The sequence below is a fragment of the Sciurus vulgaris genome, assembly GCF_902686455.1.
Source record: "Sciurus vulgaris genome assembly, chromosome: 11".
Taxonomy (NCBI): Eukaryota; Metazoa; Chordata; class Mammalia; order Rodentia; family Sciuridae; genus Sciurus; species Sciurus vulgaris.
Genome location: NC_136472.1, coordinates 118803184 through 118823219, shown reverse-complemented (window position 1 = coordinate 118823219; position 20036 = coordinate 118803184). Strand labels below are relative to the sequence as shown.

Here is a 20036-nt window from a genome sequence, read left to right as displayed (position 1 = left end):
AAAAGAGTATTTTACTTTAGTAAAAATTTACATTTTCTGGAAATTTGATAAGAAATAGTGCAGAGAGAGCAATGTATATCCACAAGTTATGAGATTACTTCCCATACTTGATTCCTTAAAAGAAAGGTACCAAGTGTAAGACTGGATTTAATGGATCAGACACATGGAGGACAGCACCTGTCCAAGATGCTCCATTATCCCTCTATGCACAATAACCTGCATCACATCCAAATACATTTATAAAGCTTCGAAGGACTGAGTGGGATTGATCCTGCCTTTTGTATGGAAATGACTCCTTTTAGGCAAAAAATATTCATATTTATTTGGGAATATATATATATTTGGTCTGTATCCTTTTGTATTCTCATTACTTTGCATAACTGTCCTTTTAAAGAATGCATTTCACCTACTAGGCTAACATTTCTGAAGTGTCAATTTATTTTAGTGCCACTTCTACATTGCAGGTCTCGGTTGTGTTCTTTCTGATGTCTTTAAACTTCAAAGCCTTCAAAGACTTTGCATTACAGAGACAGCCATGGACACCTCCAAACAACATTATGTGTTCCCTGTTCCTCTCTATTGCACTGCATCCAAAGGCACAGCAAAGGGCTACTTCTCATCTTTAACCCAGTGTGAGCATTTAAACCTGATTAAGTTCCACTTTTTTTTTCTCATCTAAATGTATAAAACAGTGTTTGCCTTCTCATCAGCTGGCCTTCTATGTGACGTGAATGTCTCAGTGCAATGTCACTTTTGTGTCACCCTCTAAAACCTAAACTTGTAATGACAGACAATAGGACATGCCCCTCTTTGGAAACTTCAGGAATCTACATTCTTAATTTTCTATGTGCTAATCACTTTTATGTTCATACCTTACTTTATTTTATTACAGAAATATTCATATGTGTGTGTCTAACCCACATGGGTATATAGGCGTGTGACCCATGTTTGTGTATATGACAATGTGTAATATATATATATATATATATATATATATATATATATATATATATGTGGCTATTACATTTTTATTGCTTGGACCTGTTTTACAAGGTCCATATGTATATAGAAGAATGAAACTAGACCTTTATTTCTCACCCTGCACAAAATACAGATTAAAATCGATCAAAGACCTAGAAATCAAAACAGAAGAACTATGTAACTCCTAAGAGACACTGTAGGGTCAACACACCAGTTTTTAATCACAGGCTATGACTTTCTTGATAGGATTCCTAAAGCTCAGTAAATAATTCCAAGTGTTAATAAATGGGATGGTATCAAATTAAAAGGCTTCTGCCCAGCAAAAGAAATAATTAGGAATGTCAAAAGAGAATCTACAGAATAGGAGAAAAATCTTTGCTAGTTACTCTTCTGACTTTCAATTTTTGGGGATTAATATCTAGGGTATACAAAGAGATAAAGAAAATACATCAAAAAGTCAAATAACCCAATTAATAAATGAAATAGTGAATTAATCAGACACTTTTCAAAAGGATATAAATTTCTAACAAATATAAAAAAAAATGTTTAACATTGGTAGCAATTAGGGAAACACAAATCAAAATTGCACTGAGAATTCATTTCACACCAGTCAGAATGGCAGTTATAAAGAATACAAATAATAATAAATGAAGAAGAGGATTTGCAGAAAAAGGAACACTTTCACACTACTGGTAGGAGTGTAAGTTAGTACTATGAAAATCATTATGGAGGTTCCTCAAAAGGCTAGACCTGGAACCATATGACACAGCTGTACCACTCCTCGATATTTATCCTGGATAATGAAAGTCATTGTACTACAGAGATACATGCATACCTGTGTTTGTAGCAGCACAATTCACAATAGCCAAACTATGGAACCAGTCTAGGTGTCCATCAATGGAAGAATAGATAAAGAAAAATATAGTATATATACACAAATGGAGCTGAATAGCAATAGAGAAAAATAAAATTATGTCATTTGTGGGAAAATGGATGGAACTAGAGACCATCATGTTAAGTGAAATAGTCAATCTCAGGTCAAGAGTCATACATTTTCTTTCATATATGGAAGCTAGAGAGGAGAAAGGAAAAGAAAGGTGGACAGGAGGGGTGTTCTAATAAAAATCAAAAGGCAGTCACTAGTGGAAAGGAACTGAAGGGAAGGAAATTGGGAGGGAGTGGGTATATGTTGGGGAGTGATATTGGACAAATTATATTGTTATATTGTGTGCATGAATGAATATGTAACAACAAATTCCACCATTATGTATAACTATAATGCAACAATAAAAAATTGTGAAAGAAAGATGCAATACTATTTTGTAACAGTGATTACAGCATCCTTTATTCTGGCCATTCAAAAATATAACAAAAATCATAACTCTATGGTAGATGTAATCTTTCCTTTCTACACAATTTTAGCCTAATAAAACCATCATATATCTCATTTGTCAACTATCTTATTTTTTCTGTTACTGAGACAACCTAATCACAATGTTGAAGTCTGAGTTACAGATGTATGAACATTCCATGTTTGTATTTTTATCATACCTGCTGCTCTGCCTTCTGTTCTAGTTTGCACGTGCCTACTTATTGTGCAGTAGTACTGGACTATAATCTCCACATTTCATTGTCAGACCTCCAAGGATTTGAACACTCTTTGCCATTCAATAACCACTTATTAATGCTTTTATTTGTTTCTTATATTAATAAGAAAAACGTGTCTCTCATGCATACATTTTAATCTCTCATTAATCTCAAATAGCTACATATGCCTTTTTAGCTATGTAGATATTCAGGACATGATATGATATGATATGTAAAATAAACTATAAGGGCATTTCTAAAAATAAAAAGAAAGAGAGTTCTATATTATTAGAATAACAATCTGCATTGCAATACCCAGAAGGTGCATTTATGTGTCTTTCTTTGAAAGTTGGGAGAGTTAAATTGCTTTGATTTTATTCCAGGTAATGTTGCCTATTTTGTTTGCATATGTTTATTCATAGACACTCACTTGTCCAAACTATAGTTTGTCCACACCTTTTTTTGGAAGGTGAATAGGATATGGGGCTATAGAGTTATTGTGTCATATATAGAACTGAGCATCCGAGAAGGGTGAGCCTCCTTGCTTAAAAGAATTTTCCATAAGTTATGGAGTCTATGAATCTGAGCCCAGGAGGAACCTACTATCATTCTATTATTTCTTTCACTTGAGACTGAGTTAAGTGATTTTTCTAAGTTGTTGTCTTATTTACTATGAGTAGTGATAATGAGTGAAAAATGCACCACAATCTTTTAGGAGAATGCACCTCTCTTGCCATAGGGACTTAAGGTTATTTCTTCAGCAAATACATCTTTAAAACTGCACCAAACTCATTCTTCCATATTGTCCTTCTACTTTCTTACAGAAAAAAAAAAAAAAAGTCTGTTTCTTATAAGCTTGTTCTTCTTGTGGTGTTTATGGGGATCATTCGAATTCTTACTCCCCACCCCCTTTTTTCAATTAACTCTAACTTTCAGTAAGTCAGAGAATGCATGCTCAAGTACTTATTGATGATTATACCAAACTTTCTGGGCTCCACTTGTCATGTTCTCTCAGACTACCTTCCATTTCAGCAGACAGGAGGTGTATCTGTTATGCCTTTAAAATCTAAGTTCAAGCTTAGTATTGGTGATATTTTGTTTCAAATCTACATGAGCTTTTCACTTTCACTCTAAAAACTTCTCCACACTCCTGGTGCCCACTTTGCATTTATGCAAGTCAGACCAAGCAGTTCTTGCCTTTGTGGTTAGCCCTTCCCAGTAGGACTGGAGACTACAGTGTAAGAACACCACATCTTCCTGTCACCCTGGGTCCCATCTTGGGAAACTCTACCTGCTCCCAGGGGGAGGGGGATAATTGAATCCCCATGGTCCATGGCAGCAGCACCTCATGCCACACTTCAATATTAGTTTGCCCTTTTCTCCAAATCTATAAAAAATAACTTAAAATGGGCAGATTAAAGTTCCATATTGCACAATAATTTCAAGCACCTCAAAATATATTTTATTAAAAAGATTATAATTATCATATCAGAATTTAGTTTATAAATATTTTCAGTGAGATCTTTAAATATAATTTTCATTTCCAAAAAATAACTTCCTCTTTACATAGAACCAAAGTAATGCCTATAATATACATATTTCCATTTTTCCTCAACATTTGTCTTGTGTTTCTACAAGGAAGAGAATTCATTCTTCTTCCTTAAGAATCCCTAATGGGTTTATGGCACTGTATACCAGATGCCTTTAGTCAGTCCATAAAGTATAATATTCCAATTGTTTTTTCTTTTTTCTTTTTTTTTTTTTTTTTTTTTTTTGTTATTTTTTTCAGGATGCTGGGAATCAAACCCAGGGCTTTGGCAAGCTAGGCAAATGCTATCCAGTGAGCCAACACTGAACTTCACCCCCAGCCCTAGCATTTCTGTTTATGAGTAAATCATGACATTTAATAAATTTAGGTGAGGTCAGTGAAAGTAAAAACTTTCAAATCTTGCATGTGGTATTATTAGTTGCTAGGGCTTTTGTAACAAGCTGTTATCCACTGAGTGACATAACAGTTTAAAGAACTGAAACTTCTTTTCTAGGGCTCAAGCTGGGAAATCTGAAATTAAGCAAGGGTGAAGGACAATCTCTTCTACATCTTTATCTTACAGTCTGGTGATTGTCCATAGTTCACCCTAGATTTATTTATGTATTTATTTTGGGGGACCATAGACTACTGTGAATATGATGTAATAATTGCAATAATAATCATATTTAAATTTTCTGAGGTATCACTTTAACTGTGACTTCAAATGCATTACTCTATGTAATGTTTATAATATTATTCTAGTAATAATCATTCATTTTGCAGAAACTGAAGCTTGCAGACTTTACACCACCTGCACATGGTCCCAATCATAATAAGCTATCAACCCTCACAACTAAGAAGGGAGTTTGGTTCCAGGAGCTGTGACATGGCTCACAGTGCATTCTGACTAATGAAATGGGGCAGATCTGAGGACTCCTCCAGTCTGCCTTTCTGAGCACTGAACACCCTTATTTCCCTATAGGAGTGTGCTGCTGTCCTCTGAATGTCTTTCATTTTCTTTCCACTTTTATTTTCAGACCTAATCAAAGTAAGCAAAGTCTTTCATATCTGTTCTAATGGAAGCAAAATGGAGAATTGAATCCTTTTTCATTAAACAGACTCAAATTATAATAGATGATTGCAAACTGTATATACACAACTCAAATAAGATTATCTTATCTTTGTACCAGTCATAATGGGGCAGTTTATGAGTCAACTGCTCTTGAGTCCCACAAATCTAGCTCATTCACAGCATGTCCATGTGGTTTGTGCTCTTTCATCCCATAATTTCCACATGGAAATGTCAAAAAAGCTTTTTTTCTAATCATATATTGATGTGCTTGCTTCATCATGCTAATTTTACCTTCAAGATACATTTTTCTCCTCATTTTACTTTATGTCTCTCAACATGTAATATCCTACAAGTATAATTTTGTTTTAAGTTGCTTATGTTTTAAGTGCATGATATGATATTTTAATATAAATACATATAATGAAATGATTAAAATTGATAAAATTAACAAATTCATCTCTTCACATTCTTTCTTAATCTGGGCAGTTGAGAGCACCTGAAATATACTCTCTTATTTCTAGTATATGATAAAGTATTATTTACAGCATGTTTTGCATAGCATTACCTACTGTTTATCTATACACACACACACACACACACAAGCATACAAACATCACGAAATATAACTTATCTTTGAAAGAAGACATTCTGAAATTTCCACATCATGGATGAAAGTGGTGGTCAATATGCTAAGTGAAATCAGCCATACACAAAAAGCAAAACAGTACATAATTTCATCTACATGTGGAAACAGACTTTAAATGGTGTTCTAGGTACCTATCCAGTGTCTCTTCCCCATTTAAACTAATCTACATACTACCATTGGATCCATACTCACTGGATACATTCTACTTTATTCACTTTGTGTAAAACCTGTGTGTTCCCTTCTAAATTTATTATGCACATTAATTTGCTATTGCTGCTGTAAAAAACTACAATGATTTTACTGGTTTAAAGCAGCACAAATTTATTATCAAGTGTCCGAACAGGTCAGAAGTTCTAAATTAACCTAAGTAGGTTAGAGTCGTTGTGTTGACAGAGGTGGTTCTTTCTGGAGCCCTAAGGGGCCCTTGACTTCTGTCAGTTTCTAGGGGCTGTTGTGTTCCCACCTCCTCAACACTCCAACCTGTTGCTTCCATTGTCCTATATCCTACCTACTCTGTTCATTCCATCTCCCTCTTATTGGAACTCTTGTAGTTGCATGAGGCCTACACAGATAAGCCAGGATACCCTTCCATATCAAGTTTCTTAAATTAATCACACCCAAAATTTGTTTGGCCATTTTTATAATATGTTCACAGGTTCTGAAACAGAGACATAGATATCTTTGGGGTAACATATCAGACTATCACTGCCCATGTTCTCTGGCTCCCAAAGATTCATTCCCATCCAGCATGCAAAATACCTTCACTCTTTCAAAAGATCCCCAAAAGATTCAGCCCATTACACCATGAACTCAATCCCAAAATTGCATTCAAGTTTCATCAAATTGAAAGTCCCAAAATATCATCTAAATAATTTTAACATGATGGATGAAAATCTGAGTATGATCCATTAGAGAGCAAAATTCTTCTCCAACTACAGATCTGGGAAACTGAAAAAGAAATCGTCTAATCCCATAACACAATGTAGGGATCCTGTGATCCTGAAAATATTCACATTCCATCCAGTTCCAGCTCCCTTAATCTTTTTGTCCAGCATTCTTTTGTAAGAATCAACCATAGTCTGCACTCTTGAGACAGTGTGAATGACACTGAGTATTCCCTGAAAGGCATCCTAGGATCCTGTAATTGTTACAGTACCAAAGCAAAAAAAGAGGCTTTCTGAATCCTGGATATGGGACTATTAAAAATTTCTTTGTTGATTTTAAATGTGTGATCTGAGTAGAAACACTAACCCAGAGCAAACCTCTTTCACTTTAAAGGTAGTCAAGCCTTATTTAGTCACAGTATTTTACTCAGAGCACCTAATACACAACTGTCTGTATATTTTTCTTAGATTCATTCATCTACTTGATTGACATTCAATCTGAGAGTTCTTTCAGAAAAAAATACAAAGATATAAAAAGTAAAAAGAAATGTGGAACATTTTAGCTGCCTAATAACTAAATACTTCTTTTGATTATAAAAACTCGGAAGTAGTATGTAGATCAACAAGGAACTCCTAAAGTTACGTGTTACATCACTTTTCCTAATCCTAACACATCTTGATTCCTCAAATACAATTATAAGTCAATAAGACCCTTAAATCAATAATTTAAATTACCTACTTACAAGTGACATAAAATCAAACATTTTTGTGAAATAAATATGGTCACTAGTTCTCTAACATCTGGTATTCATACTCTGGGCTATGAACCAATAACACTGAATAGGAGCTTGTTAGAAATGCATAATCTCAAACCCCACTCAGATCTGCTGGATCACAATATACATTTCAACACAGATGTCCCTATGTTCAAATAGTTACCACTAATTGATATATTTAGACTTGAAAGAGAAAATTAGGCAACTGGGGAAATGTCAATGCTAATTTCTTCTTTTTTCAAGAGTGTGAACCCTGAGAAATGGAAATCCTCGGAGAGTGTTTGCTTCCTGTTATTTGGTACCTGGCATATCTAAACCAAGGAACAACCTTAAGAGACAGCAACTAGAACTGTTCATGTGACTGTGAAGTTCAAGATGAAGTGAAACAAACTGACAAGCAAGTTTTGGAGATGCTGACTAGTGATGCAGACAACAACATAGCTCCAAGACAGAGGACTAGGCCCTACCCTCTTAACACCAAAGACTGCAAAGCAGTGGATACCTATAACTTTCAGCACCTGCATGAGTGCCCTTTTCAAGCAGTAAATAAAATTTGGCATTGTGTCTTCAGACAAAAGAAAGGTAAGTGTTTTCATCCCACATCTGTAATTTGAATCTATGAAGTCTGGAAATAATCACTGTTAAAATTCAGGCACTGTAAAAGTAAATTTATTCAATTTTTAACAGCATGTTTTTTTAAAAACTTCTACAATATGCTGGCCATTTTGATAGTTCTTAGGATACAGAGAATAGATGTGTTCCAACACCTGACTTGCAGCATGGTTCAGAGTCTAAAAGTGAGGCATTTAGATCTTTATTTCTGAGTCTGGAGGAGGAAGTTCCACTCAGTTCCAATGAACTGGAGAATGTTTCCACGATGACATCAATTTAAATGTTATTTGAGAAGAAGAAAATATTTACCAGCCATCAGAGGGAAAGGTGCTGGTAACTGTGTCATGTAAAAGGAACTGTGAGTGAAAGGCTAAACAGCTGAGTGAAAGTGACATATGCCAGGAACTGAAAGAAATCAAATGTTCCTCTGTAGACAAGGAGTATGGCAGGGACTAAAAGGAGAGGGGACAAGAGAAAATGTGAATCTGTGGACTTTATCTCAAGAGAAGTTATGGGGTATTCTTCTGGATGTTCTGGAAATTGGACCATCATCTGATTTTGGTCAAGTATACTTTAGGTCCAGAAATAAGTAGTTCACTCCATTTTTAAGAACTCAAATGTTAGAATAGGGTTTTTTTTTTTTTTTTTTTTGGTATTAAATAAAGGCTGTGTCCTTGACAGTATACACAAAATAATACCCTCTTCCCTTTTGCTTATGTTAGGATATATGAAAATGCCTAGTAATTTTCCCCTTGCTTAAAATATTTTCCAAGTTCTTAATAGCTTTTTTGTGGTTCCCATCTTGTCAGGGTCCCTCCTTAAAAAGGATGTCATGCTGAACCAGAAAACTCAGATGTGTTATGAAAAGCATAGACCAGTGTTTCCTTACCACAAAAACACATGAACAGTAGAGTGAAACAGACATCATTACCTCATGTACACATATGACTGCATGACCAATGTGATCCTACAAATTGTACAATCAGAAAAATGAGAAATTATACTCCATTTATGTGTGATCTATCACAATGCATAAATGCCTTCTACTGTCCTCTATAATAAATTAGAACAAAGAAAAAAATTAAAAATAAATAAATGATTGATCTGAAAAAAACAACACTTGAAAAACGGTGATGATAATGTGGCATACTGGAGTAAGTGGATAAGAGAGTTGTGTTTGATAGAAAGCAGCCAAGAAACCACAGGTTCATCCACTGCACTTGAGAAATAAGGACTAAAATCTCAGTGCTATTTGGAACCTTTTTTGATATTCCAAGTCCATAGCACTTGAATCAGAAGTTATATTATGCATCTTATTTGGATTGTTAACCATCAGTGTAGAGCACTGTATCTTTACAAGTGAAATATGAATCTCTCATTGATTTATTCACCATCCATGATTCTTATGGAGTTTATTGCTTTATAAGGAATTATGAAATTTTGTTTTCATATGAATTGCATTAAACCAGATCTCTCATATGTGAGGAATTAATTTTTAAACTAAGATTACAAGTTAACATATATATTCCTTGCTAGATTTTATCTTGTTTATTTTAACTATATTCAACATATATGTACATTCTCCTGTTTGTTGTTGTCCTATGGAGTTGACGGTACAGTAACTTGGGAGTTTGATGACCACAGGGAGTTCACCAGACCATGGGGGATGGGCAATGCCAACTCAGGTTTGACTCAGAAGGAAAATGTCACAGTTTTAACTCCATAAAACTCTTTCCAACTGAAATCACCACCATGATGACTATAATTCACCTGAATCAAGAGTAAGAAAGAGGCAAATAAAAATCATTTGATAATCATTGATAGCTTTGTGGGGGCTTGTTGTTTTATTATTGTAATTTTGGTTTTAGAATGTTCAGATCGCTAAATCCATCCTAAAAGATTCTGATTCATAAAATCTGGTATAGGGTTAAGAGGTCTAAGTTAAACAAACAAAAACAGTTTCGCCCGATGGGTTGAGAAAAATTTGAAAGCTGATGAATAAAGAATTTTGAGAATATTTTAACAGTTCTATAGGCTCTTCCAGCAACCTAATCTCATCCTCAATGTTACATAATTAATAATTATTAATAACTAAGATTAAATATAACATGCAGTCATGTATTCTTAATTTGACTTCATGGTCATAGGGAACCATAATTTGCTTCACAGGCAGAGATTTTTCAGTCTCATACTCATTTTTGGCAGATTAAAATAAATAAATAATGGGAAAATATCATGTTAAATGATTACAAAAATTCAAATGCATGTAACTGCATAACTTTGAATAAGGGAAAGCATTCAAATGGTTAATGCCTGTCTAACTTCACTCCAGTTTTCTTGCCACATTATATAATTCACTATGGTGAATTCTGCAATAACATTTCTCCAGTTCTTAACACAAGCCAGTTGGGATGTATTAACAGTCAATTCAGTTATTAGTTTTATTACATATCCTTCCAGATTTATTTCATCTGTAAATTTGATGACTGTAGATTAATATCTCAATTGTAGTTAAAACCTAGAAACTGTATTAACAGGATAGAATTAGATGAGTTCTGTTTGACATGAGTAGATGTCATTTTACCTTTAATAACTGCATATCTGAGGTCAATGTCTTATTCTTTGTCTCTCAGTAATATTTACTGAAAGAAAGTCCTGCACCAACCCTGAAGTATGCCACTGGACTGATTTTAATATCTTAATCTAAGGTTCCCCAACTCAACTAATCACCAGAATTACTTTGATAGTTTTGTGGGGGCTTGTTGTTTTATTATTGTAATTTTGGTTTTAGAATGTTCAGATCTCTAAATCCATCCTAAAAGATTCTGATTCATAAAATCTGGTATAGGGTTAAGAGGTCTAAGTTAAATAAACAAAAACAGTTTTGCCCGATGGGTTGAGAAAAATTTGAAAGCTGATGAATAAAGAATTTTGAGAATATTTTAACAGTTCTATAGGCTCTTCATATACCTAAAATAAAACACAAATGCCAAATACTACAATGAGGGAGGAAGTAGTGGCATTGGTTAACTAAAATCGCGCACATATTACATGGAAGGTTGGTATAATGTTCAAAGTTGACAATTTATGAAACAATGAGAGCAAATTATTTAGAGCTATGAAGGTAACCTTCAGAAAACTAGAAACAAAATGTTTATTGGAGCTATTCTACAGAGATTAAGTTTTCTTTTTTCCATATTTTTATTGGTGCTCTATAGTTGCACATAATGGTGGAATTTGTTGTTACATATTCACACATGCATAAAAATGACAATATAATTTGGTTAATATCATTCCCCAGTATTTCCTCTTTCTCTTCCTTTCTCCCTCCCCTTGAAGAAAGAGCTAAGAGGGGTGAAGCAGTAACTTTTGTAGTTCATTATAATCACAATCACATTTTTACATTCACCATGCTTTTGTTAAAGCTGTAACTCACTCGGTGAATCTGATGACAAAGCATACTGGAAATCCCTGGATTCATAAACACTGTTTGTGTTCAGGTGTTCTCTGCATCTGACTATATAGCAACAACCCACATCACTCTATCTCATTCCCAATCAGACAAGAAGACCCCATGCCACTCAGGGCTATGAAATGAGGATGAACTGTCTGCTCCAGACCTGGCTGAAATATTGGAATTGATATAAAATTATCTCATTATACTTTCATTGGATTCTGGAAATTAAATCATTTACTGATCGTATATATGGAGATTAAATGGAGAGAAACTGAAGGAGAAAGGGGTGAAGAGCATGACAGACATTACTATATCACATTGAGTTTGTAGAGGATGATGTTTGTAGCAAAATTAAATTAAACCCCTATCTCTCACCCTGCCCAAAACTCAACTCAAAGTGGATCAAGGACCTAGGCATTAGTCCAAAGACCCTGTGCCTAACAGAAGAAAAAGTAGGCCCAAATCTTTATCCTGTCAGCTTAGGACTTGGCTTCCTTAACAAGATTCCTAAAGTGTAAAAAGTAAAATCAAGAATCAATAAATGGGATGGATTCAAACTAAAATGTTTCTTCTCAGCAAAAGAAACAATCAATAACATGAAGAGAGAACCTAAAGAATAACATGAAGAGAGAAAGTCTTTACCACATGCACTTCAGATCAAACACTAATCCCCAGGATATATAAAGAACTCAAAAAATCTAACGCCGAAAAATCAAATAACCCATTCAATAAATGGGTTAAGGAACTAAAGAGACACTTCACAAAAGAAGAAATACAATTGACCAACAAATATATGAAAAAATGTTCAACATCTCTAACAATTAGAGAAATTCAAATCAAAACTACCCTAAGATTTCATCTCACTCCAATCAGAAAGGCAATTACCAAGATAAAAGTAACAATAAGCGTTGGCAAGGATGTGGGGGGAAAAGGTACATTCATACATTAATGATGGTACTGCAAATTGGTGCAACCATTATGGAAAGTAGTATGGAGACTCCTCAGAAAACTTGGAATGAATCACCATTTAATCCAGCTATCTCACTCTTCAGTTTATACTCAAAGGACTTAAAATCAACATACTGCAGTGATGCAGTCACATCAATGTTTACAGCTGCTCAATTCACAATAACTAAACTATGAAACCAACCTAGATACCCTTTAACAGATGAATGAATAAAGAAAATGTGTATATATACACAACGGAATATTATTCAGCCTTAAAGAAGAATGAAATCATGGCCTTTACTGGTAAATGGTTGGAGCTGGAGAATATCATGCTAAGTGAAATAAGTCAATCCCAAAAATCCAAGGGCCAAATGTTTTCTCTGATATGAGTATGCTGATCCAGAGTGGAGAGGGGCAAGGAAGAATGAAGACCTTCGAATTGGGTAGAGGGGAGTAAAAGAGGGGAAGATGTGTGGGGATGGGAAGTTTGGTGAAATGAGATGGGCTTTACTACCTTATTTACATATATGATTGCACAACTGCTGTGACTCTGCACTGTGTACAGAGTAATGAGAAGTTGTGCTTCATTTGTGTACAATGTGTCAAAATGCGTTCTGCTGTCATGTACGACTAATTAGAACAAAAAAAATTCAGTATTTTAACTCTACTCTAGTATCAGGTTAAGCCAGCATTTTCCACAAATCCTGAGCAATATTTAGAAGTAGCCAAGTGATCCCTCAGATATTTTAATATCTATTTAGATATAATATTAGGAATTGGATTATGTTGAGCCTATCCATTCATCCATCCAAGAGTCTTAATACCTTTACAATATTAAGTGGTCAAATCATGAGCATAGTAAATGCTTACATTTATTAAGGGTTTCTGTAATTTGTGGCAGGGTTAATTGGAAGTTTCATTGTAGAAACATTGCATGCATTCATTAAATTTATTGCTAAGTTCTTAATGTTACCCTGGTGCTATTTTACATCATAATGTATTTAAATTTTATTTTATTTGTAACTTATTTCAAATAATATATTTTAAAATAATGATACATAGTGATCAAATGGAAGCAGACAAGGAATGATATGATTAGCAATTACTACACAAAAATAAGTATCTGATACAGTGGTAACAGAGGAAGAAGGCATCAATCAAGGTGAATTACCAAATATTAAGAGTGCCATACCACAGCAGAGAGGGTTTGAAGTTAAAGGAAGAAAAAGAAAATTTAGTGTATGTACTGCCATACCTTGTTCAATAGTTATTAAAACATCAGCCCCCCCAAAAAAATCACTATCCATATGAAATATTGATATATTTAAAGAATTAGAAATAATTAATTCAAAATACCTGAAACCATGACAAGACATAATTTAAAATGCATTGAGTATTTATAAAACTAGATCATACATTGTATTATTAAGGAAACCTCCAAAATTTGCAATAATTTATATATTTCAGAGTATGTGCATAATGTGAACATAATGAAATTACATAAATAGTTTTAAAGAGGAATAGCTTACAAAAGAAACCCACACTTTTAAAGTTAACAATGAACCTATGCATAATTCATGAAATAATGAAAATGCAACAAATTACAAAATATTTTAAACTGAATATTATTATAAATTTGACATATCAAACCTTGTGAGATTCAATTATATTAAAGAGAAATTTCTAAATCATATATTCAGATTAAAATAGAATTTTAAAATATTGATTCAAGTTTCTACTTCATAAAGTTTGGAAAAGAACAGGAATTCATATCAAAGAGAAGTGTGAGGAATAAAATAAAGCATTGGAAGTTTTTTTTAAAGGCAAATAAATATACTATTTATAAAATCAGCCTAGTTAAGAGTTAGTTTATCTAACTCAATTAATAAAATTAGACAACTTCTAGAATGAGTGCTATTTTACATGATAGTGTGTTTAAATTTTATTTCATTTGTAACTTTATTCTATACTATATTTTGAAATAATGAAACAAGAAAACCCCATAATCTACATTTATTATTAAAAAACTATAGAGTAGTATTTAAAAGTTATTTATTAAATAAATGTTCACAAAAATTAATGCAATGTATTTGATTACCTGCAAAATGGGCAAACGTGTTGAAATTTCAACTTAGGAAAACACAATAAAAATCTGATAAGTGATACCTATGAAATAATTTGAAACCATTATTAAAAATTTTCACATAAAGAAAACCATATATCTAGATTATTACACTGGTACAAACATCCCAATATTTAATGTAAATTTTGTGTGATATATTCCAAAATAGATGGTTTTTAAGATTCGGGCCATTGTATAGGTATGTGATGTTTTTCCTATTTAAATGCTGAGTAGAATTCCATTTTAAGTGCACTCTACAAGTACGTCAGCTTGTTCATCTATTCACATATTGATGAACATTTGGGATTTCTCCAATTTGGTGTTGTTAGAAATAAAGTTGGCATGCACATTCTCAGTTAAGTCTGATTTCTCAGAGGTAAAACTCGGGGGAAGTTTTACGGAATTACACAGTTATCTATTTAAATTCATAAAAATTTTCAAAGCTGTTTTTCCACAGTGTTTGAAAATTTTTATACTCCCCTGAACTTTTGTGAAATAAGACTAGTTATTCCTCTCCAATACATGATATTGGCAGAGATTTGATTTGACTTGATTTGTTTTTGTTATTTTTCACCCATTCCTCTAGAAATATGCAGAAGCATCTCATTTTCATTTCCTACATGACTAATGACACTGAGTATAATTTGCATATGCTTTTTGAATCTTCACATGCTGACTCACATGTCACATTGTAAGGTATCTATTTGGATATTTTGTTTATTTTTAAAATTTTGTTTTCATATTATTATTTTTACAATTTGGATAAATCTCTTCTTTATATATATTTATTGATTTGCCTTTGCATTTCCTTAAGGGTGTCTTTTGGAAAATAGTTTTTATTTTTGATGAAGTACAAATTAATTCTTTTTATGATACAATTTTTGTTTTCATTTGTGTGTGTGTGTGTGTGTGTGTGTGTGTATACATCCTTTCTAAAAGTACATTAAACTATTGCAAGGTTTCAAAGTTTCTTTTTAATACTCACTTACAGATGTTTATAGGTTAAGTCTTTTTTTAAAATTATGCCTGTCACATCTATTTCATTGTAAAAGGATGATCTAAATTTTTAGATTATTTTTCATTTCACCTTTTTTATAATTCCTTTGAAATTTGTTGCTGGCTCTTTGCGGTACAAAATCCGTGGATATTTGTCACCACTTGCAGCAACAACTTGCACGGGTCTTATGGGTGGTGGAGTGGAAACTGAGGCACTTCTTTCTCTTTAGTGCACTGCTTTCTTGCTTGTTTACTTATAGAGGATAGAGGAAATGAGGTTTACTTGCTTTGAGAGGAGAGAGAGAGAGACTTTGCTTATCAGAGAGAAAGAGAGACTTTGCTTAAGAGAGACTTTGAGAGAAGGACAGGCTTTGCTTAGAGCTGAGAGGAAGAGACTTGCTACGCCTTAAAGTCCTGCATACTGTGAACTAAGGGTACGTCCACCCAAGGTGCCCTAGTGATGCGTCTCAGTTCTCCGTTCTGCGATCTGCCTTCTGCCGCTGCCCCTACTTGCTGCTGCCGCGCGAGTTCTTCTGCTTCTCTGTGTGTCCTAGCTGCTTTTCTGCTAATGGCTGCTGTGTGTCCCTACTAGCTGCTGTGTTCTTTCTTCTGGCTGCTGCCGCTGCTTTTCCCTACTAGGTGCTGCCGCGTGTTTTTCCCTCTGGCTGCTGCCACGCAGTGTGTCCTAGCTGCTTCTGTGGGTGAACCTTCTTCTACTGCTTTTCTGCTAATGGCTGCTGCGTCTCTGTCTCACTCCGCCTACGCTTATATCACCTCCAGGAGGCCGAGAGCAGGGCCACGCCTCTTACGCAAAGATTAGGCGAGATGCTCCGAGCAGGCAATTAATGCTAGAGAACACGTGCGCATACATTGTGTGCGTGGACAAGAAAATCACCTGAGTGTGCTTATGTCAATTAACCTCCTCACTGCCAATGTGATCAGGCGCCATCCCGGCGCCGCCAACATGGCACAGCCCCCAACAGAAATTCATTTGGAATTTTACTCTGGTATATGCTATGATTGTCTGTTCATAATTTAACACAATAGGAGATAACATTTATGTTTCCATGTTTTCCCAAAGTATGTTTCTGCTTTGAACTCCATCCCAATTCACAAAAGATTGAGGAAAGTTGTGACATCAAGATGTGTATTATTGTAATTTGAGTGTGTAACTAGAGTTTGTTTTCTAATTGATACATTGTTCATAGGTAACATCAGGATGATAATAACATTGCTCATCAACTAATTGAGGTTTCAGCCAATTTTACTATGAGGTAGGTAACCTTTTTATTTCTTTTACATAGTTACAAAATTAAGATGCCAAAAAAGGTATTTTACTTGCCCAAGGGTATAAATTAATAATGATGGAGTCACAATATGAACACAGGATCTTTGACATTAAGAAGTACCAGATCAAAGGATGAATGATCTCGCTGATAAGCGGATGAGGACATATAAGGGGATGTAGGAGGGGTTAGTGTTAGGGTTAGGGTTAGGTTTAGGGTTAGGGATAAGGAGGGTGGTAAGAATGGAGGAAGGAAGGACTGTATAGAGGGAAAAGAGGGGTTGGTGGGGTGGGGGGAAAGGGGAAAAAATAACAGAATGAATCAAACAACATTGCCCTATGTAAATTTATGATTTTTAATTAAAATAAATAAAAAAAGAAGTACCAGATCTGTTACTGAGACTGCAAACCAGCTAGCTGTGAGCTACTTCAGCTGTTAGATTTGCACAATGGTTGTTGTAAATATTGTTTAAATTAAGTAATATTATCAGGTTTCTTGATAATTACATAAAAAATTGAAAAATCTGGCAATAATAACTTCTCTGTTCACCTGTGTCAGAAATCAGTTTGCTGTTATTAAAGGCTGATGCCCTTAGTCAGGGTTTGCTCTCTTCAACTTTTCACTCAGCCAGTTTTACTCTCTTATTTCAACTTCTCTAAATAGTCAAGTTTTCTGAAAACATTTAAGTTGACTAAAAAATTTTATATAAAATACATTTATAGTATTTGAAAATAAGTCTTAATAAATATTAAATTGAAACACACTTTACTTAATTGACCTAGGCCAAACAATCATATAAAGACTAAGGGATATCTAAACTGGAAATATGGGGGCACACACATGTCAATGGAAAAGAATAATGAAGTCCCTCCTGCAAGCATGTTTTGTTTTGTTTTGTTTTGTTTTCCCCCTTCAGAAGCTGAACAGAGGACATGACAACAGAAAATCATTCCACAGTGACAGAGTTCATCCTGGCTGGACTCTCACAGCAGCCTGAGCTCCAGCTGCCCCTCTTCCTTCTCTTCCTGGAAATCTACATGTTCACAGTGCTGGGGAACCTGGGCATGATCACACTGATTGGGCTCAGCTCTCACCTGCACACCCCCATGTACTACTTTGTCAGCAGTCTGTCCTTAATTGACCTGTGTCATTCCACTGTGATCACCCCAAAAATGCTGGTGAACTTTGTGATGGAGAAGAACATCATCTCCTACCCTGAATGCATGACTCAGCTCTACTTCTTCCTCATTTTTGCCATCTCAGAGTGTCACATGTTGGCTGCAATGGCCTATGACCGCTACGTGGCCATCTGTAGCCCACTGCTTTACCATGTCATCATGTCCTCCCAGACCTGCCTTTCCCTGATTTTAGGGGTCTATATAATAGGTGTGGTTTGTGCATCAGCTCATACAGCCTGCATGATTACGGTTCAATTTTGCAAATTTGATGTGATCAACCATTATTTCTGTGATCTTCTTCCCCTACTGAAGCTCTCTTGCTCAAGTACCTATGTCAATGAAGTGCTAATTCTGTTTTTGGGCACATTTAATATCTTTGTCCCCACCCTAACCATCCTTAGCTCCTACATCCTCATCATTGCCAGCATCCTGCGCATTCGCTCCTCTGAGGGCAGAGCCAAAGCCTTCAGCACCTGCAGCTCCCACATCTCGGCTGTTGCTCTCTTCTTTGGTTCTGCTGCGTTCATGTACCTGCAGCCCTCGTCAGTCAGCTCCATGGACCAAGGGAAAGTGTCCTCTGTGTTTTATACCATTATTGTGCCCATGCTGAACCCCCTGATCTACAGCTTGAGGAATAAGGATGTTAGTGTTGCCCTGAAGAAAATGTTACACAGGGAAACCTTCCTGTGAACAGAAGTAATGTTTATCAGATCTAATGCACTGATGACCACATGGGGTGAACTAATGTTGTTCAGTTTAGTCTATTTGTAAATATCCTTACATATTTGCTAAGATTTTTACTTCTTTTTATTGTCTTTTTGATGCCATTTTCTAGGTAGAGTTTAGTCTCATATATATCACAGAGGCAAAGATTAGAAAAAATGCTAAGGTTAGTGTTTATCCACCCCCATTAGTACCAACCCCATCATCTTCTATTCTTCTATATAATTGATCAAAACTCAGTTTATGAAATGACCATCTTTCAAAAGTGATTATCAACCTTCTTTCTTCCATATATATGAAACTGCATAAAACTTATAAATATCATGACTATAATTCATAGTTATGGAGATACTCCAACCTGAAAAATTCTTTTTCCTGCCCTTTTCTCTCATATACTTTATCTTATTTTTTCTCTCTTTTACTAAAGAAACTTGAAAAGTACTTTAAAATCTGAGTTAAAAATGGATATATATGTTCAACTTGTTCTCAAACCAATATACACACTCTTTCCCCCTTTATTCTCATTCGTTCTTGCCTGCTTATTTTTTAACTGAGCCGACTGAGACCTCCATGCAAATTTCCTCTGTACTTACTACCACACCACCAGGACCTAGAAGAGCTAATACCACCTATTAGTTCCTTGTTGACTTTATCATATTTCCTCCTATGAAATATTTCTAGGAAAACCATATGTATCCTCTATTGTCTGCATCCATTAATATATCCATTAATCTCTCCAAGGAACTATATATGACTTTTGTTTAAAATAAAAATATAATCTAATATATTTTGGGTTCAAAATCATTGTGTTTAATTTTGGAAAATTCTTAAGGGATCTGTAAAATAATGATGACATTCTGACCTATCATGTACGCAGTGCTTTAGAAATCTTAGTCTTGTACTCCTTCTGTGGCAGGATTCTAGTACATGTGTGACAGCTTGTGAATAACTGATCTCTTCATTCAATAATCCTGTCAACAACCAAGGAGTTCCTAAAGCAATGAACATTTTTTTCTTTGTTTTCAAGTATATGACACAGGGAAGTTAAAATGATGTCTGTTTTACACCCGATGGCTCATGCCAGCCAAACTGGAACCCTAATACCCAGTCTGGATAAACAGCAATTCTTCAAGCCCAGAGCAGAACTTATGCTGTTTATGCTGCCATCAAAAATAAATCATTTCCAGTGTAGCTGTTTGGCAAATTTAATGATATATAAAATATACTACAATAAAATTGC

General features: G+C 34.7%; 1 protein-coding gene across 1 annotated transcript; it reads left to right on the top strand.

Annotated features, from left to right (window-relative positions):
- Positions 1-17827: 17827 nt before the first annotated feature.
- LOC306640327 (olfactory receptor 8G1-like) lies at positions 17828-18763 on the top strand (the record flags this gene model as incomplete). The annotated part of the gene is made up of 1 exon (XM_079104526.1): positions 17828-18763. The coding sequence occupies one exon, from the start codon at positions 17828-17830 to the stop codon at positions 18761-18763; it is 936 nt and encodes a 311-aa protein (XP_078960652.1).
- Between the last annotated feature and the right edge of the window lie 1273 nt (positions 18764-20036).